At 41.0% G+C, this 25,986-nt stretch overlaps 1 protein-coding gene across 2 annotated transcripts in view; it reads right to left on the bottom strand.

Moving 5' to 3' along the window:
• The window catches only part of PLCG2 (phospholipase C gamma 2), a 146,670-nt gene continuing 120,684 nt past the window's right edge, over window positions 1-25,986 (bottom strand). For both annotated transcript variants that reach the window (XM_037040323.1, XM_037040324.1), the window contains exons 31-33: window positions 14,816-14,904; window positions 1,155-1,339; window positions 1-462 (exon numbers count right to left, since the gene is read on the bottom strand). In XM_037040323.1, the coding sequence (XP_036896218.1) occupies window positions 420-462; window positions 1,155-1,339; window positions 14,816-14,904 (317 nt within the window). In that variant the 3' untranslated portion in view covers window positions 1-419. The remainder of the gene's footprint in view (window positions 463-1,154; window positions 1,340-14,815; window positions 14,905-25,986) is intronic.

Here is a 25,986-nt window from a genome sequence, read left to right on the forward strand (position 1 = left end):
ACTTATTAGTTGCTTACACTGAGGGCCCATCGCCCGTGGAAGTCAACTACCTGGGCTTTTAGAGGACAGAGAAGGAGTCCTGCTCCCTGTGCAGGTCACACGCAGAAGGTCTAACTGTTGGAGGTTTTCACTGCTTTTATTCAATGAAGTTTGGAACACAAGAGGCCAAAAACGAGGAATGTGATTTTAGGATCCCCTAGAGAGAATTATAAGTTAAGAAATTGTCCAAGATGAAAAAATTGGGAGGAAATCACCCCAACTCATGCTGACTGGGTCTCCTTCAGAAAAGTCGTCTTGACAGTAGACTTGACCAGAGGATGATGTCACAGATTCGCATGATCCCAGGGTCTGAATGCAGCACATTCTTCTACATGCAAACACACGCTCACACACAACACCCTTACACGTACACCCGGCTCCTATGAGTAAAACTTGCTGTTGCTGACTCTCTTCTCTCTTAACCTGAAATGGAACAGATGTCACTGTCATCTACTGGGCCAACACACAGGCCAGGGGCTCTGTAATGTTTCCTGTCCACACATCTGCAGGTCATTCATGGCTGGATGGTGACCTCTTGGCAAGATATTTTACCCGAGTCTCAATTTCCTCATTGGTCATTGCCACTCACTAGGCTGAAGTAAATACGCAGTGAGAACAATATGGGTAAGGAGTCCACACGCTGTTTCCCACTGGAGGCTGCCATGGGCATTTTGGGGGGCCAGTGCTTAGTGGAGCAGGGCTGGCTGGCACATGACCGGACACGAGGCATCCTGGCTGTGCTACTCTCACTACATGTCTATAGCACAGTCCAAAACACCCCATGGTGGGGCGGGAGCAGAATCTGCCCCGCTTCAGAAGCACTGGACTAGCCCCTTCTTGGGAATGCGATAAGAGCTCTTTAGAAGGTAGTGGTCATCATTCATGTTCACCATTATACTGAGTGTCCCTCTAGGGATGACAGTTCGGCTTAGGGAAGGTAGAGATACTCAAGATAGTACTAAAAAATTTTCATTTATTGAGCAAAGAGAGCTAAAGTCAAGGGTATTGGTCAAGGGATTCCTAACGATGGTGGTGCCTGGCCCAAGGTGCCCAAGGTCACTGTGCTGAGAGGGGCAAGACCTGAGGGTCTGCAGGTGGGGAAGGGGCTGACCTACCTCCGGTTGCACTTCTCCTGGTACAGCTGGAGCTGGTTCTCATTGACATTGAATTCTTTAATGAGGGCATCCCGGTTGGCATTGCGCAAGTTCTGGTGTGTGTCATACAGAAAGAGCTGGTTATTCAGCTCTTCTTGCCGCCTCCGCAGCTGGCGACAGGAGGAGTACAGTTCCTCTTCACTTTCCTGGAGAGCAGAGCAGAGACCCACCGTGTGATGACAGTGTCTCCCAAACCAGAAGGTGGGCCATGCCATCTTAGGAGTGTGACTGAGGGAAGCATAGGGCAGAAGGTTTACAACTGGGGTTATCCCAGGACATCCAGGGCCTACTTTAACCAAAGATATAATTGGCCATCACTCATTGCATTGGAAGCAAGCAATCCAAAAAAGCCCTTGTTCACAATAACGGGTGGCTTCATTGTGAAACACTGAATAACGATGCATTGCCCATCGTTATTTCTTAACCACGTCTGGTTTTTCACTGGTCTACACCACCTCCGGGCCCTTATTCCAACACAAAGGGTCTCAGCAGTTCTGTGAGTGAAGTGGAACCCAGCAGGAGAGGGAGAGAACAGGTCAGTATGAGGACAGAAAGGTAGTTAGCAGCCAGAAGATCATTTAAGATTTCATAAAGGGCCTTATTAAAAGGCAAAGTAACACGCTACAACCTGGATGAACCTTGAAAACACTACACTAAGGGGAAAAAGCCATTTCCAAAAGACCACATACCATGATTCCACTTACATGAAATGTCCAAAACAGGCAAATATCAATACATAGAGACAAAATAGATTAGTGGTTACCTGGGGTGGGGATGGAATGAGTGGAGACAAGTAATGAGCAGGAATTTCTTCTGGGGGTGATGAAAACATTCTCAAATTGATCATGGTGATAGTGGAATAACTGAGTATATTAAAAACCACGGAACTGCACACTTTAAATGAGTGAATTGCATGATATATAAATTATATCTCAATAGGGCTGTGCTTCCCTCCTCCCAAGAAGGGAACACAGGTTATGCCCCCACAGATGGGCACGTGACTTAATTCTAGCCAGTGCTGATGTCTTGCTCCCCACCACCTCCAGGCACATGACCCAAGCCGGGCTGATTAGAAGCACCCATGCGGCTTTGGTTTGTGCTCTTGGTTCAACAATAGTTTCTTTTCTTGGGGATCTGCTGAGTGATGACTGTTTCCAGTTGCCAGTGGCCCCTTTGCTGTCACATATAAAGTTGGGAATGAAGCCACAAGAGGGAGACAGAACCATCGGGGAGCATCTGGATCCAACCGTGACTGAAGCAAGTCCACTCATAAACTTTGCAGTGCCTGAGCCCAAATACTCTCTTCATTATGCTAATAAAAAACATATCAGGGTAAGAAGTTTGGGTTTCAGCATAGGAGGAGGAGGAGGGCAGTGAGGGTGTGCCACCCCACGGATGTTTCCGAAAGACTGCAGACTATTACCGTGTGCAGAATGGCGGCTCAGGAGGTCGGTATGCTGGCTGCAGCCACCAATGGAACAGTTCGAGTGAGAGACTCCGGTGTTACAAAAACGTGCATCGGTGTACACAAATGAGCTTCTTCTGTCATTCATTTTTACATAAATGGACTCAGACCGTATCTTGCTATACAATTTTTCCCCCACCTTAACGCCCTAACAAACCACCATGGACAGCCCAAAGAATAACATGTCGGATCTGACTCTGGACAGTAGGGACAGTGATGGTGCAGGTAATTCTGGCCACTCACAAAGGTGCAGAGGAGTAAAAAGACGATACTCTCTGCACAGGGGTGGAGGTAGAACGGCCAGTCCGTGGTGACTAATTCAGTGAATTGCGGGAGGCATTAGGAACAGTCACTAACAACCACTTAAATATACTCCCTTCCTCAAGGAGATCAGCTTTCCTTCCTGTTAAGAATAAAGCAAAGCAAAACAAACAGCCCATTTAAACATTAACCCTGTGCTACAAATGGTCATTTCCCCTACTCCCCACCTAGAAGAAAACCACTTCTGTTGCTTTTATATATGCAATGGCCATTGGTTATTCAGGTCAAGTTCAAAGTCTACCTTTTCTACTGACACCTTTATAATTAAAGCCCTTTCTCTCCTTTTCTAAATCCTAAAGGTTTTTATATCATGTTGTATAATTTAGTCCTTAGTATTCCACATACGTAAAATCATATATAGCACTCAGAAAAGTAAACATATACAGCAGGGCCTTGAATAATGTTTCATTCGACATCCTTTCATTATAACGCTGAGAAAAAAACTGATCCCAGCCAGGGCCTCAGTCTGTGGAGTCTGCACATTCTCCCCACGTCTGGGGGGGCTTTCTCCAGGCTCTGCTTTCCTCCCCCATCCCAAAGACGCAGGTGAGACGGACTGGTGTATCTGCACTGCCCCTGTCTGAGTGAGTGTGGTGAGTGTGGTGAGCGTTTGAGTGCGCCCTGTGCTGGAAGGGCGTCCTGTGCAGACAGGCTCAGGCCACCTGCCTCCCTGAAATGGAATAAACAGGTTGGAGAAGAATTACATTACTTGTTTTTATTAATTTTTCTTAAATGTACATCTAGCTCACATTTATGGCAATGTTCAACATTAGAAGTGTTTCGGGTTATTATTTAGAAGTTTGCTGATGTTTCTATGACCAGAAATATGCTATAGGAACTTAACTCTTACTTATATCAATTAGCCTATGGTAAAATTGGTCTTGTTACATGTTGTTTTAACGTTGCAGTTTCCAAGAACCTACTGATGTTAAGAGAGGACTTACTGTATCCAGTTTAATGAATAGCTGTAAAGCAAACAGCTGTAACGCCTCCACCAAGTCCAGACACAGAGCACCGTCCACTCTAAGCACCCCTCCCAGTCAAGACTCCATCCATAACTCTCAGAATTTGGGGACAGTCACTACCTGTTTCTCTTTGAGTGCAAGTTTTCACACAAAAATTTGGTTTGTTTTTCTTTTCTAAGTCTTTTGTTGTTTCTGATTTCTAATATATTTTACTGATTTCTTTGCTCACCATGCTTCTTGCATTCTATTCCCTTTTCCTTAAGAGTATTTTAGTAGTCCTTTTACAAAGGTTTATTAGCACTAAATTATCTTTCTTTGTATGTCTGAAAATACCTTCCTCACTCTTGAATGATTGTTATCAGGATACAAAATGTCTAGACTGATAGCTTGTTTCTTAACCAATTTTTTGTAAAGATTTTATTTATCTTTAGAGGGGAAGAGAAGGAAAAAGGGAGAGAAATATCACTGTGTTGCCTCTCATGCGTCCCCTGCTGGGAACTGGCCTACAACCCAGGCATGTGCCCTGACTGGGAATCAAACCACGGTTGTTTGGTTCACAGGCCCACACTCAATCCACTGAGCTACACCAGCCAGGCCTGTTTCTTAATCAATTTTGAAGGCACCCCTTAGTCTTTAGGCTGCTGCTGCTGTAGGTAGGAGTGTTAGCATCCTGGTCAATCCTCTGGAGGTGATCTGTCTTCTCGCTCTCTTTTACAATTTTGTTTCTCCTGGTTCTGCCCAGTCAATGAAACATGATGTGTCTGTACACAGACCTACACTGTTGTGTGCTGCCATGTTCATAGTCGGAGCGCTCGTGTCTCTTCGGTGCTGGAAAACCCTCAGTCATCACCGTCTCGAATACTTTATGTTGAAGCTTCCCATCCTACCATCCTCTTTTTAACTCTTATTTTTCATATTCATAGCTTGTCTTGCTGCATTCAAAGCTAATTTCTCTAATATAATCTTCAGATTTACCAATTCTTTCTTGAACTGCATCCTTCCTGGAATTTCCCACTTACTAAGCTTTAAAGCAATACTTTTTATTTAATTGATTTTGAGGAAGGGTTAGGGGGCGGAGAGAGAGATGGAGAGAGAGAAACATCTATTCGCCGTTCTGCTTATTTATGCATTCATTTGTTGCTTCTTGTACGTGCCCTGACCAGAGATTGGACCTACATCCTTGGCACTTTGGGATGATGCTCTAACTGTGCTACCCAGCCAGGGCAGCAATTTTTTTCATAATTTTTCAAATTGTATTTCCAGGATTCCTAATTGGTCCTTCCATGCCCATGTGTTCTTGATTAATAGTAAGAAGGATTGTTCTTTTAAAATAATACTTATTGGGTTTGCTCTGGAAAAAAAATTTACTTCAAAGTCATTTGCAGATTTCCTGGGGTGAATTCTCTTGCTTTTACATTTGTTAGCTATTGGCATTATTTTCCTTAAGTGCCTTAAAATTTTAATGCTCAAGCTCACCTTGGATGGAAAGAATTCCTGCCTTGAATCTGTATATTGGTATCTGGTTTTCTGAATGTTGTAAATGGGGGGTGACCCCAAGGGCAGAATCAACTAAGTGTTAGGGCGATGGCTGGGGGCTCTGAGCTCTCAGGAATAGTACAGGCTGCACAACTGTGCCCACTTTGATCCCAATCCCTCAAGCAAGGAGCTGACCATGGCCTGAGGCCTGGGCACTCACCAAATCTCTTTTTCTAGAGGGTGTTTTGGGAAAGTGAAGCCCACCTGGCCCTGAATTGTCTTTTTTTGCAGCCTTCAGTGCCTACTGCATTACTCACAAAAGTGAAATAAGTGAATTAAGTATCCACAGAAGTTATAAAATCAATAGAAGTTTAAGGAAAGCAGACTGAATCCATAAAGGTAAACATGAAAATGGCCGAATCAGAAAATCAAAATATTCACTATAAAAATATAAAATAAATGCAAGAACTGGGTTCTGTGGGAAAAACACAAACAACCAAATGAAGTAGATAATCCATTATCTAAACTAGAAATGTGTGAAAGTCCAAATAAGACATCAGCATAGATACACAACCACAGATAAAAGAAATGGAAGGAACCTGTGAAATAAATAAAGACCAAGATGATAACAGAAAGAATGAATATATGTGTTCATATTTACTTATTATAAGGCTCTAGCTCCAATATATATAATAGAAATAGACATCTATATTTCCTATTATAGAAAATTACCGCGTAAGAGAAAATAATTGGAAGAACCAATTTTATTCCAGAAGAAAATGAGAAAGTTTTATAGTCAAGCCCAGGAACTTTCATAAATGATGTCTTTAACATCTGTTAATGTGTAGGTGGGAGTTAACTCCAGTTCTATTAAAAATGTGCCACAGCCCTGAGAAAGGACGAAGGACTGTTTCCAAGTCATTTTAATGAAGCCAGTGTAACAAAGGCTGACCAAAACCACAGACTGAATGCTCAGTGAAAACCAGTGCAAAAATCCTAAATAAAATATTAATGAATACATCATGGAAGCACTTTAAACAACACCACCTATCCCCGCTAAGGAATTCTTTCTTTCTGCTCTCCTAAAATGACTGGCGTTTCACGCCTCGGGCTCTACTCACACCTCCCCAGTCTCAGCTGATGGCTTTGCTTCCTGTTTCACATACGACACAGAAGGAATGAATGAAGTGGGAAATCTGCCTGTCCCGGGCCCCTGTACCGAACACCTGCTGCCTTCTTTCCCACTGGCTTCAGGGTCCCATCTCCTCTCTCCTACTCAGTTCTTCCCATTCATATTCCTTCTCTCTCCTGTTATCACTGTTGCCCTTCTCCATGAACTCAGGGAGTTCATATCCCCTCCTGCAGCGCACAGACACACCTTAAAAAAGCTCTCCCTCCACCCCACACCCCCCTCCACCACCTGACCCATCTCTCTTCTCACCTTCACAGCAAAGGTTCGTGAATAACTCACATGCTCCTCAGCCATGTATCATCAACTACCACTTACATCCTCAAGTTCAATTTCAGCTTGTACTACTTATGTGTGCACAGAGTTGAAAGAGTCAAGAAGTACTATAGAGATTGTTCCCCCAAACCAGCTGTCTCCTTTTTCACCGTCCCCCACCCCTCATGGCCCCTGCTCCCCCAAATCACTAGTTGTTTCTTTGATTATTGACAGTTCTTAAAAAATGCTTATACTGCATGCGCTTGGTTTTTCAGTTTTTAGGTATTATCTTCAGAGAAATATTTGGCTGTTTTCCCCACATGCTCTTATCTTCCCCATGGAGATATGCCTAATTTGGGTTATATCAGTTCGTGTTTATATTGTGATTTTAGAGTTATCCCCACTTGTATCTCCTGTAACTCCTTGTTTTCAATGGGTGTGTCTAGATATTTTTAAACTGAAGACCCTTGAATTTTTAGAGAACATCATTGATAATAAATTGCACCTAGCCTGTGACAAAATCTTCATGGAGTTCTCTACCTTTGGGTTTTTCAGTTTTTGTCTTTCCTCCTCCCTTTTCCGATGCTTTATTTGTTTAATTATTTTATGATGAAATTTTAAAACTCACATAAAAGTTGCAATAGAATACAGTAAGCTCTCATATTCCCTACACACCCAAGATTCCCCAGGGTTAAATTAACATCCTGTACAATCAGAGTACAATCATCAAAACAAAGAAACTGACGCTGGCACAATACTGTTAACTACAGATTTTATTTGGTTTTCTACCAACGTCCTTTTTCCACTCCAATATCCTGTCCAGCATCCCACATTGCATTTAGTTCCCGTGTCTCCTTGGAGTCCTCCAGCCTGCAGCATTTTCTCAGTCTCATCTTTTGTGACCTTGCCATTTGTGAAGAGTACTGGTGGGTAATTTTGCACACCGTCCCACAACGTGACGTACTCCTCTCAGAAGGTGTCTTCTCATTGGTGGTAACACCCACCATTTGGTTAAGATGGTGTGTGCTGGGTTCATCCAGGATCGAGCTGCTATTTTTCTCTTTCCAATTAATGAATTTTTTGAAGGAAGACTATACAAATATCCTGTTTCTCCTCAGACTTTCACTCACTTTGGCATCCATTGGCAGCTCTTACCTGTAGCCATCACTTACTGTGATGTTCCAAGAGCCATTTCCTAGTTCTCACATTCGTTTTACATTTAATCAGAATTCTTTTATAAGAAAGAGTTCTCTCTTCTCTCTCATTTAATTATTAAATATTCACATGTCCATGAGTGAATAGTTTTATTCTATATATTATAATCCAATATCATTACTTTGTTGCTCAAATCGTTCCAACTTTGGCCACTGGGAGCCCTTTTGGGGTGGCTCCTATGCCCGATGAAGTGTCCCCCATCCTTTTTTCAGCACTTCTTTACTTACTGGAACTGCCCAACAGTCCAGGCTCATTTTACATTTCATCTGTCTCAACTCTGGAACCAACCACCTGTTTAAAGAGCTCTGATTACCTTTACTGGAGAGCAATTATTTAGAAAGCAAAAACTAGGGTGCTTAGGTGTGCTCAGTGCTACTGGGGTGTCACTGGCTCTGGGCCCTCTCAGCAGACACAGCCAGAGCACGCGTGCGTGTGTGTGTGTCTGCACAGTAACTGATGCAAACACATTTATTTCTGTACCTACCTATCTGTATGCCTCTCCCCAAATTTTTAAAAGTGAATTTATGCAATACCTGATTCAAATCAAACATTAATTTTGGAAAGGCTGATATGTATTTCTACTTGTTCAGATGTTGCTTTATAAGCCCTGTACCTTTCTTATTTAAATTTCTCCTAATGTGTTGCTACAATTTTTGTTAATATCAGGAATGAGATTTTTCATCTGTCCCTCCTTCCCACCCTGTATTTTCTGGAACAAAGTGGTTAGACTTAATAAATACCAGACAAACAAAAATCTGTCTCCTTAAAATTATAGCCTCTGTTTTTGTAAATATATAACCATAATTTGTGAATAGGGAGTTTTTACCTCCTCACTACAATTTACACTGATTATTTCATTTCACTTGATACATTTGTGGCATCTAGTGGTTTATACTTTTTCTCACTCAATGTGTTGCTAATCACGCCATGTTAAACCATCCTTGCATTATCACAATAAATGACTTGGTTGTAATATATTGTTCTTCTAGTAAATAGCTGGAAATGACTTGCTGATTTTTTTGGAATTTTAACATCTGTATTCATAAATAACACCAATCCATGATGCCATTTACGAAGGCGGTACGGGGGAAGAAGAGATGGCATACTACCTTTCTCCAATGTTTATGAAAGTTATATACCTTCAAGACATTAATAGGAACACTTCCATTTTTCGATTGATGTCAATGCATTAAACTTGGAATTACGTTCTTTATATCCAGGCAGAACACAGCCATAAAACCATCTAGATTTGACACATGTTTCATCTCGCAGGTGTTTTATGGCCCTTCATGTGTTTCCTGTAGGATTTTGTAAGTTCGTGCTGCTTCCTGAAACAACTTTAGCCCATTTATATGCTTCAAGGCAGTGACCTGTTTGCCCTCATATTTCAAATTTATTTATATCTTCTCATTATTTGGAGGTTCAGTCCTCTTTTCCATATTTACTCCTGCATGTTTTCACTCTTACCTCGTTCCCTCATTAAACAAGAAAAAAGGTTATTTAATTGGTCTTTTCAATGAATCAGCATTTGTTTTCTCTTCTATCATCTTTGTTTTGTGTTTTATCCAGTTGACCTTTCAGTTCCATTTAGTTTGAGTATATATAAAATTTTTAAGATGGATGCTTAGTGCATGTGTTTCAAGTCTAGTTTCCAACGTGAAGTGGACAGATCTGGTGTTAGATTTATTTGATTTTCTCTGTAGACAATTTAGTGTGTTGGGAAGTTCAAGTTTTATTATTTATCCATGGAATTCAAAACTTTTATCAAAATACAACCAGGCGTGCGTGTGTTTTCTATCAACCCTTCGGGAACCAAGTGAGCCCCCCAAGCACCAAATCAGACGGAGCTCCGTCTGTTAACTGTTTAAGGAATGGCTCCTCACTCCCTGTTCCACCTTGTCCTTTGGAACATGCTTGCCTATCAGGTCATTTGTGTCTGTCCTCTGAGCTTTTCTTTTCCTTTAGGATTTCCATCTCATGGTGGTTCCTCTCTTAATTGTGAGACATTTCTTTCATGTCATCTTTTAGGTCACTAGTGTGAAGGCCTGTGTTCATATGCTGAATTTTTTAACTCAAGACTTGGGTTTTTTGTTTCAAATTCCACAGTCTTTTCCAGTGCTCTGCTTGGATATCTGTGAAAGCTTTCATGTCTTATGAGTGAGGGTTCTCACTGGCCGCTTCCAACAGCTCTATTTCAACTCTACTTGCACCGGGTCCACCTAGGTCCGTCTTCCTTTTATTCTTCTGCACCAGTTCTTTTTCTCACTGTGTCCTCGTGGTTGTGTCTGTTCAGTAGTCATGTCAAGTTGTCGTGTCTTTGTGGCTGGCACAGCAGTTTCTGCTCTTAGGGAGCGACATCGGGCACACTGGCAAACATAGCTGTTTATGTACAAGGAAGCTCTTTCTCTGTGCCTCTGAGTTTTCCCAACTGTAAGGAAACCTTCCCTAACCTCAAAAACCAGGACCAGCTCAGCTCCAGACTGCGCCTCCCCATCCTGGTCCTCTACGACTCTGGAATGTGCGCTGGAGCCTTTCTGCAAAGGGACTCACACGTGTCTTGTGGCTGAGCACGCACCGGGAAACACAGCATCCGGCCTTTCCACTAGGCTACTCCAGCCCCTGCATCTTAGCTCCCACCCAGTGCAAAGCTAAACACCATCCACCCAGGAAGCAGTACTCAAAGACCCCAGGGCAGCCAGTTTTCTCAAACACACCCTCCAGCGACTGCCAGCTTGCCCACCGATGACGGTTAGAGTGGAATATTCAAGTTTCCATACTTTCTCCCGTCCTGTTGTTCTGAGTCTCCCAAGTTTAGATCAGTTGAGTGAAGCCCCTTTTCAATTAATGGCAAGACTGGATACAATACATCAACTTAAAAGAAACTATTTACTTTCAGAGAACAATTCAACATATATATATCCAAAAATATGTGGTCTTTTTTTCCTCTCTTTGATCTATTATTCCATTACTAAATATCTAGCCTTAGGAAGTAATTTTTAATCAAAAAGTACTACACAAAGACTTTCATTATTTATAAAGCAACAAACTACAAACAACCTGACTGTCCATCAGTGAAAGAATGGCCAAGTGAATTAACGACCCGCACCTAATGAAACAGGCATTAATGGCTTAGAAAATCATGTAATAACATAGAAAAATGCATAGAGTCATCCGTGAAGTGGTAAAGGGCACACATTCATATGCATTAGATGACTCTAACCATGAAAATATATGCAAAAATTATCAGGCAAAGGAAATACACCAATGTGCTAACAGTGGTTATATACGGGTTGTTTATGGGAATCTTTTCACATCCCTCTTTCTTTTCTTTTCCTGCTTCAAATTAAATATAGTAGGTAATAAAATGGTACTGAAAATGCTCTTTGTAAACCATACACACACCTGAGTAAAGGACTGAGAATTGATAAAGTAATTGTGACATGTAAATAAATGGTTTCTTCACAAGGGGCTTAAAGTGCTTATTGACAGTTTTCTGGGGCTTTAAACTCTATCTCAGCAAATGTTTTATGAGTAAACTCCATCTCAGCCCTCACTGGATCAATCAGCTGCTCAGACAAATCTCTTGTGAAGCTGTTTACCAGTCTATCCCTGACACCACAAGGATACGGTGATAAAACAAGGTTTGACCTCGGGCACGAGAAAGCCCAGGTCTACAGGTCCACAGCCCAGCCTGGCTTCCCAGAAACAGTGTGGAGCAGAAACACCAACGGCACTTGTGGCTGAGAACCAGGTGACAGTGTGGAATTACATAAAAGCTCGAAAACCAGCAGCGGAAATGGAATTTACACATACTCAGACACCTTCTCTCCCAAATTCCTCCACAGAGAAACAGTGTGGCACCTGGAACCCACACCACGCCCCTGCTCCCCTGACACACTCTTCTGGCACCCCCGGCAGCATGGGACTTCCCCCACCCAAGTCTGGGTGAACACATTTTCTTTTAAATATAGTAGCTTTCCCTGCTGCTAGCGGTACCAAATTATTTACATTATTTATGCTGTTTCCAAGTTGCTCCCAGCAGCTTTGCACAGCAGTGCCTAGACAAATGCCATCTGACCGCCATCGGAAACCACTTTAATCACTGGGGGGGGGGGGGGGGGGGGGGTGGGGGGGCGGGCTGTGAAACGTCTTCTAAAGGGTTTTCTGTAAACAGAGAGGCGGTGTTGGTTTCCATTTTCCCAGGCAGCAGAACTCCAGCTCTGTCAGGGGGCAGGGAAGAGGTAAGCTTGCCTGAGCCAAGGGTCTGCAAACTTACTTTGCTGAAGGCCCAGGTTTTACCCTCTTGCCTTCCTGCTCAGTGAACTGATCCCACTAACTCCGTATCTGGGAATCGATCCTAAGGAATTCACTCTGAATTATAGGAGGAAAAGAGTAACTACATGAAGATGATCATGAGAGCTGTATTTATAAGTGGATTCCATCTAAATGCCCAACATAGGGGGATGTTTAATCTACGGTTGATCAGCTGGATGGAAAAAAGCTGTCAGTCATTCAGTGCTAATGAAGCTTAGGTAATAGCATGAAAAGTGCTTATAAACTTACTTTAAAGCAGTGGTTCTTGACTGGGGATGATTTTTTTTTACCACCCAGGGGACATGTGACAATGTTTGGAGATAGTTTTGGCTGTTATACAAGGGGCGGGGTTGCTGCTGGCCTTTAGTAGGCTGAGGGCCGGGATGCTGCTAACATCTGACGCTGCATTGGGCCACTCCCACCCCAAGGTATGATCTGACCCCGAATGTCAGCGGTGCAAAAAGAAAAAATTATACATGTATACAGACAGTTGAATTATTACCACTATTACATTTCCATAAAAACACGCTGGCCTGGAAATGAAGGGAGCAAACAGACCAAATGCTAGCTTTATCTACTCACCTCTTCCCCCAAATTGTAAGACTGTGTTTTCCACACAATCTGTGCTGTGTGCAGTTTTAAAAAGTTATTTATACAAAATAATATACATTGACTTAACTCCTTTAATGGACTTCTTAAAGACTTCAGATAGTTCTATTAGTGATAAATTGACAAATGCGTAATTTAGTCTAAAGGAGTAGAAGTGGAAGACTTGCTTATTCTCAATAAGAACACATTGGCTGACTCAGTCACCTGGTAAAGGGAAAAACTGATATAAACTTTAATGACCAGGTATTTCTACCATTGGAAAAACCACAAAATGTGATTTTTTGATCCACAATTCAAGGTTCAAGTGAAAACTATATTTTTTACATAAACACTGCATTTATTTTTGACAACGTCCAAAGCACTACCCCTTAAAAATTATTCCAAAATGGAAAAACCTTCTATCATCTATCTCCTTATCCTTTTGCAACCAAATTTCATCATCGTAAGCTTACTTTTTACCAACAAAAACTGATGCCTTGGCTGCCAGTGAGGGTCTAGGGCCCCCAACTAGTGTGCCTTTTAAGTCTCTACCTGTGTTTACGGCTTTCTGCCTCTCTTTGCATGCTCTTTCATTCCAATGTTTCTAAGATGCTTCGAGGTGTAAAACTATCGTGGTTGCAAGAACCGAATGTAAGAGAAGCAGCTATGCAGAAAGGGCTAACATTCTCTCCTCTGAATTGAGTTCATGAATTTTTACTGCACGGACTATGGCTGTTAAAAGAAATCCCCACACCTGCCATCCTCCCTCCACATTTGGCAGTTCTCAGCTAGATTCTGGAAGTTCCCAAATAGGCAACTTCCAAATCACTGTAGTTCTTAACAGCCAAAAGAACAACGGGACAGGCTGTGACTTCTCTATCCAGAGAACAACCAGACTGAGAAAACAAGATGCGTATCCAGGGGCAGTGACCAAGCCCACATCAGCCTGCTGGGGTCCAGAACCATGGTCTTGCTAGGTTATCCCAAGAGAGCTGGACTGACCACAGAAATCCCCCAGACCATGCTGGGGTTTGTGGCAAAGAAATGGAAAGATCTTGGGAGATTGTACTGGCCACATATAAGGCCTTGCAAAAACACACACCGAGTGGGTTTCATTCTGTGGGCAAGGCCATCAAGAAGGTTCTGAACCTCCAGAATCACAGTAAATATGCCATCAAACCCAAGACCTGAGCTATACCTACAGCTTCGTGCTATGTTCTCAGCTACCTATTTCAGTCTTGAAAAGTTCAAGGAGGCCAAGCCCTTTCTTCTACATCTTGATAACTGGTCAGTTAAAGCAGGGATTAAATGTCTTTAAGGTGTTGGCAAAATGAAAGGACCAAAAAGGCAGGCTTCTCCAATGGCAGATAGAACCACAAGAGGAGTACCACTCAGGACGGGAAGCTGTGGGCTATGAACATCCTTCCCCATCACAAGGCCTTATTGGATGCTCTCAGGCTTTTTAAGGGATTACCCAAGACCACCAGGCAGAGACACATGCAGGAAGGGTGAATGTATCTAGAAGAGATGTGTTGCCTTTGCCTGGCTTTTCTGAAATGAAACTATGGGGAACTTCCAAAGAGCTTCACCTTTCCAACTACATAGCCTACTCATGGAATCATACAGCACTCTCCAAAAAGGATGGACCCTGGGAGAAAAAACCATAGGCCCTATGGGGAGATCTGTCACTGAAAGGAATTCTCTTCTAATGATGTGATATGTTTGGCTAGATAATTCTCAATGGGTTTAAGCCCAGCAGCCAAGCATACTCATCAACCACATCTACCCACCAGCAGATGTAGCTCAGGGAACCCTGAGGGGCTTTTCCACTCACCAGGACAGGCCGCATCTCACAGAAAACCAGGAGGGAAGCCAGCTCGATGTCTTCGCTGTACCCATTCTTCAGAGGAACAGATCTAAATCCTGCAGCAGAAGGGGAAAACAATGCAAAGGCAGGTCATTAATGGCACATCTCCCTGACCACAGCTTTTTTAGGGGTACCCAGGGACCACACGCTTAGTCCAAGTGCCCCATACTGGGGCTGACTTTCGGGAAGCAAGAGGTCCTGTCCTGATGGTTACAGAGAGGTGCTCCAGAATGCAGGCTTGACCGGCAGGTCCGTACAGAAAAGGGGAGTTAAAAATATCTACCAGCTAAAAACAAAAATGATTCGCTCAGGAGAAATGAAAACCCACAGAACATTACACATTGAATTTAGAGTGACTGCAGCTGTGGTTCAATTCCTTAAATACTCCAGAGGCCAAAGATTCAAAGGAGTAATGAATCCTTGCATCCATTTCCTCCACTTAGCCCTTTACAAAGCATAGGATGGGGGGAGTGTCTTTAAAGATTTCCAATGGGAAGAAATCTTTCTGTCCCTTGGCAGTTCAGAGCACTATTGATCATCCCCCTCTGAAAGCCATTCCCTATTTACTTAAATGTTAACTAAGAGGAGCATTGAAGTAGAGCTGAATTCCCCTGCCACCACCACCCATTAAGTAATGTTTAAGGCAACATATCTCAAAGGTTGGTTTGTTTTCTTGTTTTAATTAAGTAGTGTAAAAGACCACACAGTAAAGGCCCTGGCCGGGTAGCTCAGTTGGTTACTGTTGTCCTGATACACCAATGAATGTATAAATAGATGGAACAACTTGATGTCTCTCTCTCTCTCTCTGTCTCTCTCTCTCTCCCCCCTTCTCTTCCCTCCCTCTCCCCCTCCCCCTTTCCTCTCTCTCTCAAATTAATACATTTTTAAAAATACAGGGTAAAAATGAAAGTCTCACTCCCATCCACTCATAATTCCTTATTCCACAAGGAACCACTGTGAACAGTATTATGTCAAAATAGTCTATACATTTGAGTTTCCTTTAAAATCGCAAAGGGTAGTACTCTGACCCTCAATTCTTACATTTTCCATTTTAACCCTGTACCTTGGGGACTCACTATATGGCCCTAGGTTGACTTGAAAGTTGTTTAATTAAACTTTTAAATTTAAATAAGTATACCAAATTCTACTTAGTTATGTTAGTGTCAGGTATACAATATAGTGACTGGACATTTTTATACCTTACGATGTGATCATCCCACTCATTCTAGTAACTATCTGGTACTGTGCAAACTTATTATTGACTATTCCTCTTTACATTTTTCACCCATTCCGCCCATCATGCTCCCCCTCGAGTAACCCCCTTGGTCTCTGTTTCTATGATTCTGGTTTTGTTTTTTTATTTTCTTAGATTCCACAAATAAGTGAAACCATGTGGTACCTGTCTTTCTCTGACTTGTTTCACTTAGCATAATACCCTTAAAATCATTCCATGTTGTCTCAAATGGCAAGATTTCATTCTTCGTTATTGCTGCCTAATATTCCATTGTGTGTGTGTGCATGTATCATATCTGCTTTATTTGCTGGACACTTAGATTGCTTCCACATCTTGGCTATCATAAATAACGCTGCAATAAATATAGGGGTGCATATATCTTTTCAAATTAGTGTTTTTGTTTTCTTCAGAAAAATACCAAGAAGTGGAATCTTCACACTGTTTTTCCGTACCGACTACACCAACTTGCTGTCCCACCCACAATGCACAAGGGTTCCCTATTCTCCACATCCTTGCCAACACGTTATCTGTTGACCTTTTGATAACAGCCATCCTGACTGGTGTGAGGTGATATTTCTTTGTGGTTTTGATTTGCATTTCCCTGATTGTTAGGGATGTGGAGCATCTTTTCATATGTCTGTTAGCTATCTATATGTCTTTGGAGAAATGTCTTTTCATGTCCTCTGACCATCGTTTGATCAGACTGTTTTTTTAGTATAAATTTTTTAATTTAAATTATTTTATTGTTGTTTAATTACAGTTGTTCGTATATTCTCCCACCACCACCTCCAAACCCACCTCCCTCCCTTGCTTCCACCCTCTCCCTTGGTTTTGTCTATGTGTCCTTTATAGTAGTTCCTGAAAACCCTTCTTCCCACTGTCTCCTTCCCCCTCCCCTCTGGCTATTGTTAAATTGTTCTTAGTTTCAATGACTGTTTATATTTTGTTTGCTTTTTTCTTTTGTTGATTATGTTCCAGTTAAAGGTGAGATCATCTGGTACTTGTTCCTCACCACCTAACTTATTTCGCTTAGCATAATGCTCTCCAATTTCATCCATGCTGTCACAAAGGGTATAAGCTCCTTCTTTCTCTCTGCTGCATAGAATTCCATTGTGTAAATATACCATAGTTTTTTGATCCACTCATTTGCCGATGGGCACTTAGGCTGCTTCCAGCAAACCTAAAAAAAAACTTTGGCTATTGTAAATTGTGCTGCTATGAACATTGGAGTGAATAGTTCTTTTGGATTGGTGTTTCAGGGCTCTTAAGGTATAACTCCAGTAGTGGAATTGCTGGGTCAAAAGGCAGTTCCATTTTTAGTTTTCTGAGGAAATTCCATACTGTTTTCCACAGTGGCTGCACCAGTCTGCATTCCCACCAACAGAACACTAGGGTTCCCCTTTCTCCCCATCCTCTCCAACACTTGTTTGTTGAATTGTTTATTTTTTTTTGTTACTGAGTCCTATGAGTTTCTTGTATCTTTTAGATATCAGCCCCTCATCAGATATATCATTTGCAAATATATTTTCTCATTCAGTAGGTCATCTTTTGTTTTGTTGGCTGGTTTCCTTCCCTAAGCAGAAGCTTTTTAGTTTGATGAAGTCCCATTTGTTTTTGTTTCCCTTGCATGAGGGGGTATATCCAAAAAGATATTATTCAGATTGATGCCAAATAGTTTACTGCCTATGTTTTCTTCTAGGAGGTTTATGTTTTCAGGCCTTACATTTAAGTCTTTAATCCATTTTGAATTTATTTTTTGTATATGGTGTAAGAGTGGTTCCATTTTATTTTTTGCATGTTTTTGTCCATTTTTACAACACTACTTGTTAAAGAGACTGTCATTACTCCATTGTATATTCTTACTGCCTTTCTCATATATTAGTTAACCATATAAGCAAGAGTTTATTTCTGGGCTATTCTGTTCCATTGATCTATGTGTCTGTTTTTGTGCCAGGACCACAGTGTTTTAATTATTGTAGCTTTGTAATATACTTTGAAGTCAGGGACTGTGATATCTCCAACTTTGTTTTCTTTCTCAAGATTGCTTTGGCTATGAGTTTTAGAATTATTCTAGTTCTGAGAAGAATGTCATTGGTATGTTCACAGGAACTGCATTGGATCTGTAGTTTGCTTTGGGTAATATGGTCCTTTTAATGAGCATGGCATATCCTTCCATTTATTTGGGTCCTTTTCACATTCTTCAGTGTCTTACAGTTTTCACAGTACAGGTCTTTGCCTTCCTTGGTTAAAATGATTCCTAAATATTTCATTCTTTTTGATGCAATTGTAAATGGAATTTTTAAAATCCTCATCCAAGGATATGTTTATTGATTTGAGAGAGGAAGAGAGAGAGAGAGACATGGATGTGAGGAACATCTATCAGTTGCCTCCCAAACATGACCCAACTAGGGATCAAACCCACTACCTTGACCCTGACTGGGAACCGAACCCACAACCTTTTGGTGTACGGAATGGCACTCCAATGAACTGAGCTACTCGGCCAGGATAGAAATTGTTTTCTCTCCTTCTCCTTCTGATTGTTCATTATTCATGTACAAAAATGTGATAGATTTCTGTATATTAATTTTGTATCCTGCTACTGTATTGAATTCTTTTATTATTTCTATTAATTCTTGGAGGATTCTGTATGGTTTTCTATATATAATATCATGTCATCTGCAAATAGTGACAGTTTTACTTCTTTTTCCCCCCAATATGGGTGCCTGTATTTCTTTGTCTGACTGCTACATCTAGTACTTCCAATACTGTATTGAATAATAGTGGTGAGAGTGGGCATCCTTTTCTTGTTTCTGCTCTCAGAGGAACAACTTTCATGTCTGCACCAATGAGTATGATGTTAGCCATGGGCTTGTCATATGTAGCCTTTATCAAGCTGAGGTAAATTCCATCTAAAACTGCTTTGTAATGAGTTTTTATCATTAATGGATGTTAATTTTTTTCAAAATTTTTTTCAGCATCTACTGAAATCATTATGAATTTTATCCTTGGTTTTGTTGAATGTAATGAATCACAGTGCTTGTTTTGGGGATGATGAACCACCCTTGCATCCCTGGTACAAATCCCACTTTATCGTGGTGTATAATCCTTTTAAGGTACTGTTGAATATGGTTCTCTAGTATTTTGTTGAGAATTTTGGCAACTATGGTCATCAGGGATGTTAGCCTGTAATTCTCTTTTTATGTGATGTCTCTCTGATTTTGGCATTAGGATTGTGCTGGCTTTGTAGGATGTAGAAAGTGTTCCTTCCTCTTCTTTTTTTGAACAGTTCGAGAAAGACAGGTACTAATTCTTCTTGAAATGTTTGATTGAATTCACCTGAGGAGCCATCTTATCCTGGGCTTTTGTTTGTTGGGAATTTTTTTATATTCTTTCAATATCATTGCTAGTAATTCATTCAGATTCTCTGTTTCTTCCTGGTTTATTTAGTCTTGAAAGGTAGTATGTTTCTAGAAAACTTATCCACTACTTCTAGATTGTCCAATTGGTATATAATTGTTCACAGTATTCTTTAATGATCTTTCATATTTCTATTAGGTTTATTGTAATCTTTCATTTCTGCTTTTATTTGTGTTCTCTTTTTGGCTTGATGAGTATTGCTAGAGGCTTGCCAATTTTATTTATCCTTTCAAAGAACCAGCTTTTAGTTTCATTCATCTTTTCTATTGCTTTTCTATTTTCTACTTCATTTATTTCCACTTTGATCTTTATTATTTCCTTCCTTCCACTTACTTAGGGTTTTTTATTCCTCCTTTTCTAGTTTCATTAGGTACAAATTTAGATTGCTTATTTGGGATTTTTCCATCCTTGTTGATGTAGACCTTATATAGCTATAAACATTCCTCTTATAACTGCTTTTGCTGCATCTCATACATTTTGTAAGGTTGTATTTTAATTTTCATTTGTCTCAAGAAGTGTTTGATTTCCTGTTTGACTTCCTTTGACCTATTGGTTGCTTAGAAGCATGTTGTTTAATTTCAATGTATTTGTAATTTTTCCACTTTTCTTCCTATAGTTTTGATTTCTAGTTTCATGCCATAGTAGTCTGAAAATATGCTAGATATAATTTTAATCTTCTTGGATTTACTGAGGCTTGTTTTGTGGAGTTGTATGTGAAAATGTTCCATGTGCACTTGAGAAAAATGTATAATCTACAGTTTTTATATGAAATACTCTATAAATGTCTATCAAATCAAACTGGTCTTATGTGGAAATTAGGCCATTATTTCTATATTAATTTTCTGTCCATAAGAAATCCATCCACTGAGGTACATGTAGTATTAAAGTCCCCAGCTACTATAATATTGCTATTAATCTCTACCTTTATATCCATTAACATTTACTTTATATTCTTAAGTGCTTCTGCATTGGGTGTGTAGGTATTTACAGTTGTCTATCCTCTTCTTGGGTGGACCCCTTTAAAATTATGTAATGCCCTTCTCTGTCTCTTTTTACAGTCTTTGTTTGGTAGTCTATTTTGTCTGATATGAGTATTGCTATCCCAGCTTTCTTTTTGTTTCCATGTGGATGGAATATATTTTTCTGACCCTTCACTTTCAGTCTGTGTGTTTTCTCAACCTAATGTGTGTCTCTTATAAGCAGCATATAGATGGGTCATGTGTTTTTGTTTATCCATTTTGCCACCTTATGTCTTTTGATTGTAGCATTCAGTCCATTTACATTGAGTAATTATTGATAGGAATGTGCTTATTGACATTTTGTTCATTATATTTTGGTTGTTTTTCTGGTTCCTCACTGCTCCTTTCTTCTCTTAATCTCTTTACCTTTTAATTTGTTGGTTTTCTTCACTGGTTTCATTGGATTGCTTTCTCTTCATGTTTTGTATTTTTTAAATTATATTTTATTGATTATGCTGTTACAGTTGTCCTGATTTTCCCCCTTCGCCCCCTCAACCCAGCACCTCCCACTCCCCTCAGGCAATACCCCCAGTATTGTTCATGTCCATGGGTCATGTGACTAAGTTCTTTGGATACTCCATTTCCTATACTGTACTTTACATCCCCATGGCTATTCTGTAACTAGCTTTTTGTATTTCTTAATTCCCTTACCTCTTCACCCATTCTCCCAGACCACCCCTCACATTTCTTTAATTATGATGTGTCTTGGAGTGGGCCTCTCTGTGTCCATTTTGTTTGGGTTTCTCTGTGCTTGCTGAACTTGCATGTCCATTTCCTTTATGAAATTAGGGAAATCTTATTTTTTCAAATAAATTTCCAATTTCTTCCTCTTTCTCTTCTCCTTCTGGCACCACTACGAAGTGAATGTTGGAATGCTTGAAGTTATCCCAGAGGCTGCTTACACTATCCTTGTTTTTTTTTATTCTTTTTTCTTCTTGTTGGTCTGATTGGTTGTTTTTTGCTTCCTTTATGTTCCATATCATTGATTTGAATCTTGGCTTCATCCACTCTACTGTCGTTTCCCTGTGAATTGTTCTTTATTTCAATTAGGGTATCTTTCAATTCTGTGTCTTTTTTAAACAATATATTTTATTGAATATGCCATTAAAGTTGTCCCATTTCCCCCTCTTCATTCCCCTCCACCCTGCACACACCCCCACCATTCCCCCCTTTAGTTTATGTCTATGTGTCACAAGTTCTTTAGATTCTGTATTTCCCATACTATTCTTGCCCTCCTGCTATTTTCTACCTACCGTCTATGCTACTTATTCTCTGTACCTTCTCCCCCCTTCTCCTCCTCCCATTCCCCAGTTGCTAACCCTCCATGTGATCTCCATTTCTATGGTTCCACTCCTGATCTAGTTGTCCTCTTAGTTTGCTTTTGTTTTAAGTGTGGTTAATAACTGTGAGCTTGCTGTCCTTTCACTGTTCATTATTTTTTATCTTCTTTTTCTTAGATAAGTCCCTTTAACATTTCATATAATAAGGGCTTGGTGATGATGAACTCCTGGAATTTGACCTTATCTGAGAAGCACTTTATCTGCCCTTCCATTCTAAATGAAAGCTTTGCCGGATAGAGCAATCTTGGATGTAGGTCTTTGGATTTCATGCCTTGGATTACTTCTTTCCAGCCCCTTCTTGCCTGTATGGTCTCTTTTGAGAAATCAGCTGACAGTCTGATGGGAACTCCTTTGTAGGTGACTGTCCCCTTATCTCTTGCTGCTTCTAGGATTCTCTCCTTCATTTTAATCTTGGTTAATGTAATTATGATGTGCCTTGGTGTGTTCCTCCTTGGGTCCAACTTCTTTGGGACTCTCTGAGCTTCCTGGATTTCCTGGAAGTCTATTTCCTTTGCCAGACTGGGGAAGTTCTCCTTTCTTATTTGTTCAAATATGTTTTCCACTCGTGGCTGTTTCTCTCCCCCTTCTGCTACCCCTATAATTCGGATGCTGGACTGTTTAAAGATGTCCTGGAGGTTCCTAAGCCTCTCCTCATTTTTTGGGGATTCTTGTTTCTTCCTTCTTTTCTGTTTGGTCATTTTTTTCTTCCTTCTGGTCCACTCCCTTGATTTGAGTCCCAGTTTCCTTTCCATCACTATTAGTTTCCTGTGCATTTCCCTTCATTTCAATTAATTTAGCCTTCATTTGTTCCTCTAATTTGTGACTAAAGTCAACCAGTTCTGTGAGCATCCTGATCACCAGTATTTTGAACTGTGCATCTGATAGGTTGGCTCTCTCTTGGTTGCTTAGAAGTACTGGCTCTGGGGCTTTGAGCTGTTCTTCTTGAGCCATAATGTTTTGGTCTGTTCGCGACTGTTACATATGAGGGGCAGAGCCTTAGGTGTTCACCAGGGCAGGGCGACCCAGTTGCTGGGTTGTGATGCTGTATGTGGGGGCGGGATCAGAGGGGGCAATGGCGTTTGTTCCACTCTCTCAGATTTCTGTCCCCTCTGCTGATTCCTGCAAGCAAACCTGGCCCCCCTGGTGCTGGCTTCTGGTGTGTGTGGGCTTGTGTACCCTCCAGAACCCTGTGGGTCTCTCCAACAAACTCTCTGTGAGCCTGGGAGCTTCTCCCAGTACCTCAACCCCAAAAGTTTTTCCAATTGGTGCTTTTAGTCTTTACAGTCACCTGGGCCCTGCCTGAATGGTCTGTCTCACTACTCGCTCCTTTGCCTGGTTTATCTGAATGTGAATGTGTGACTGCGGTCAGCCAGCCACCTTGTGCCCCCACTGGGTCCGCCCGTTGCCACCCCACACCTGGGATCTGCCAATGGCCGCTTGCACACCTGGGTTGGTCTGGTCCAGCTGCTTTTTCCTGCGTGACCCTGCTCCGCCAGCTACTGACTGCGTCCCTCTTACCAGTCTGGATGAATGGCTCATTATTGTCAGACTTCCGTACAGTTCAATTTTTTGTGTCTTGGTTGCATTTTTGTTACTAAAACTTTGTTGTCTTTAAACTTGGTTGTGCAAGGAGGCACAGTGTTTCCACCTACACTTCCATCTTGGCCAGAAGTCCCTCTACTTCTCCATGACTGTGTCTTTATGTTGAGGTCCTCATTAAGTTCCTTGAGCATCCTTGTAACCAGAGTTTTGAACTCTGCATCTGATAGATTGCTTGTCACCATTTCATATAGCTTTTTTCCAGACTTTTGATCTGTTCTTTCATTTGGGCCATGTTCTTTGTCTCCTTCTTTTGGTAGCCTCCCTGTCTTTATTTCTATGTATTAGGTGTTTTGGTATGTTTTTGGTATGATTATCATGAAGTTCACACATATATATGGATGTATATATAGAGAGAGAAATATAGATCTCTCTATATATGCATATATACATATACATATATATGTGTGTGTGTGTGTGTGCATATATATATATATATATATATATATATATAAAGAGAGAGAGAAGTATTTGGGTTCAATCATATTCTGAAAGCACTATATTTTTACTCCCCCAATCTTTGTTTTTGATGTCATGTTTTATATTTTTTTGCTTAATGTATCCTTGATTGTTTATTCTAGTGATACTTAATTTTGCTACTATCTTTTAACCTTCATATTAGATTTTTCAGTGGTTGGTTCTCTTTGATTATTGTATATTTGCCTCTACCAGTGATAAACTTTTCTTTCCTGTATTATTTCTGGTTATAGCCTTTTCTGCATAAAGAAGACCCTTTAACACTTCTTGTAAGGCCAGTTTACTGGGTGTGAATTTCTTTAGCTTTTGCTTGTCTGGGAATATCTTTATCTCTTCCAATTCCAAGTGACAACCTTGTTGGATATAGTATTGTAAATTGTCTATTTGTTTTTAGTTTCTTTTATTTTTCAACTACAGTTTACATTCAATTGTATTCTGTATTAATTTCAGATGTACAGCATAGTGGTTGGCTAGATTCTTTTCCTTCAGCACTTTAAATATTTCCTCCACTACCTTATGGCCTGTAAAGTTGCTTCTGCAAAATTAGCTGATAATCTTACGGGGTTTTCCTTGTATGTGATTTTGTGTTTCATTCTTGCTGCCTTTTAGGCTGTCTATTTATCTTAACTTTTGCCTTTTGAATTACAATATGTCTTGATGTGCTGTGGGTCTCTTTAGGCTCATCTTGTTTGGAACTCTCTGTTCTTCCTGGGCCTGGATATCTGGTCCTTCCCCAGGTTAGGGTACTTTTCAGGCATTATTTCTTCAAATACTCCTCTCTCTCCTCATTTAATGGAATTCCTACAATGTAAACATTAGGGTGCTTGATGTTACCTCAGAGATCTCTTACTATCATTATTTTTTTTTTCATTTTGCTGTTCTAACTGGATGATTTCCACTATTCTGTCTTCCAGATAGCTAGTCCATTCCTCTGTATTAATCAATCTGCTGCCGACTCCTTCCAATATATTCATTTAAATTATTGTATTCTTCATCTCTGATTGGCTCTTTATTACATTTTCTATCTTTTTGTTGAGGTGCTGAATTCCTCTATTGTACTCTCAAGTTTGCTGAGCTTCCTAATGACCATTTCTTTTAAATCTTTATCAAGCAAATTACTTATCTCTGTTTCATTGGGTTTTTCTCTGGAGTTTTTTTCTTATTCCTCCATTTGTGGCATATTCTTCTATCTCCCCATTTTGTTCAACTTATGGTGTTTGTTCCCACAAGTTGAATGGAATAGATATCCTTTCCAGTCATGAAAGAGTAGTCTCTGTGTAGACTGCATTGAATAGTTTTGGCAGTCTGGTTGCAGTCAGGGCAGGCATGCAAGGTACCTTGTGTGTCGCCTGGCCTGAAGGAGTAGGTTCCAGATGGGGCATTCTGGTGTGCCTCTGCCTCCCTAGCATTTTAATCTGGGTGTTGCTACCTGATGTAAATGAGGCTGCTAGGTGCATTCTCAGTGTGCCCCATTGCTTTAACTGTCCGTGATCAGAGCAAGGCCTGGGTGGGGCTGCTTTGCATGCCTGTATCTCAACACCCAGTTGCATGTGCACACACAGCTGCACTTTGCTTGTTCTGCTCCCTCTCAAAGTAGTGCTACTCCTCTGAACTCAGCTGCACCCCTTCAACTCTGCACAGCAGCCCTGTTGCTTTAATTGCCCACCCTTAGAGTAGGGTCTGGGTGAGACTGCTCTGTATGCCTGCTTTTCAGTGTCCTACTAACTGTGCTATTTCTCCAGGTGGGGCACCTTTCCTGCACATAGCAACATCCCTTTCTCTCTCTGTGGGGCAGCCTATGGGTGGTACTGCAAAGTTTTGCTTGCTCCCCAACTTTTTTCTGGTGAGGCAGCCCCACATGCATGGGCAGCAGTGCCTCACTATCTCTGCACTTTCTCTGGAAGGGACAGTTTTGCATGTGGATTCCTCAGTGTTTTGCTAGTTCCACACTCTGTCCAGGCAAGGAAGCCCCTTGAGTGTGCAAAGCAGAACCCTGCTATATCTGCTGGATCCTGGTGAAGGCATCCTTTGTATGCAGCTATGGTGCCTTTC

The sequence above is a fragment of the Sturnira hondurensis genome, unplaced genomic scaffold, assembly GCF_014824575.4.
Source record: "Sturnira hondurensis isolate 20B ecotype Veracruz unplaced genomic scaffold, ASM1482457v3 Scaffold0002597, whole genome shotgun sequence".
NCBI lineage: Eukaryota > Metazoa > Chordata > Mammalia > Chiroptera > Phyllostomidae > Sturnira > Sturnira hondurensis.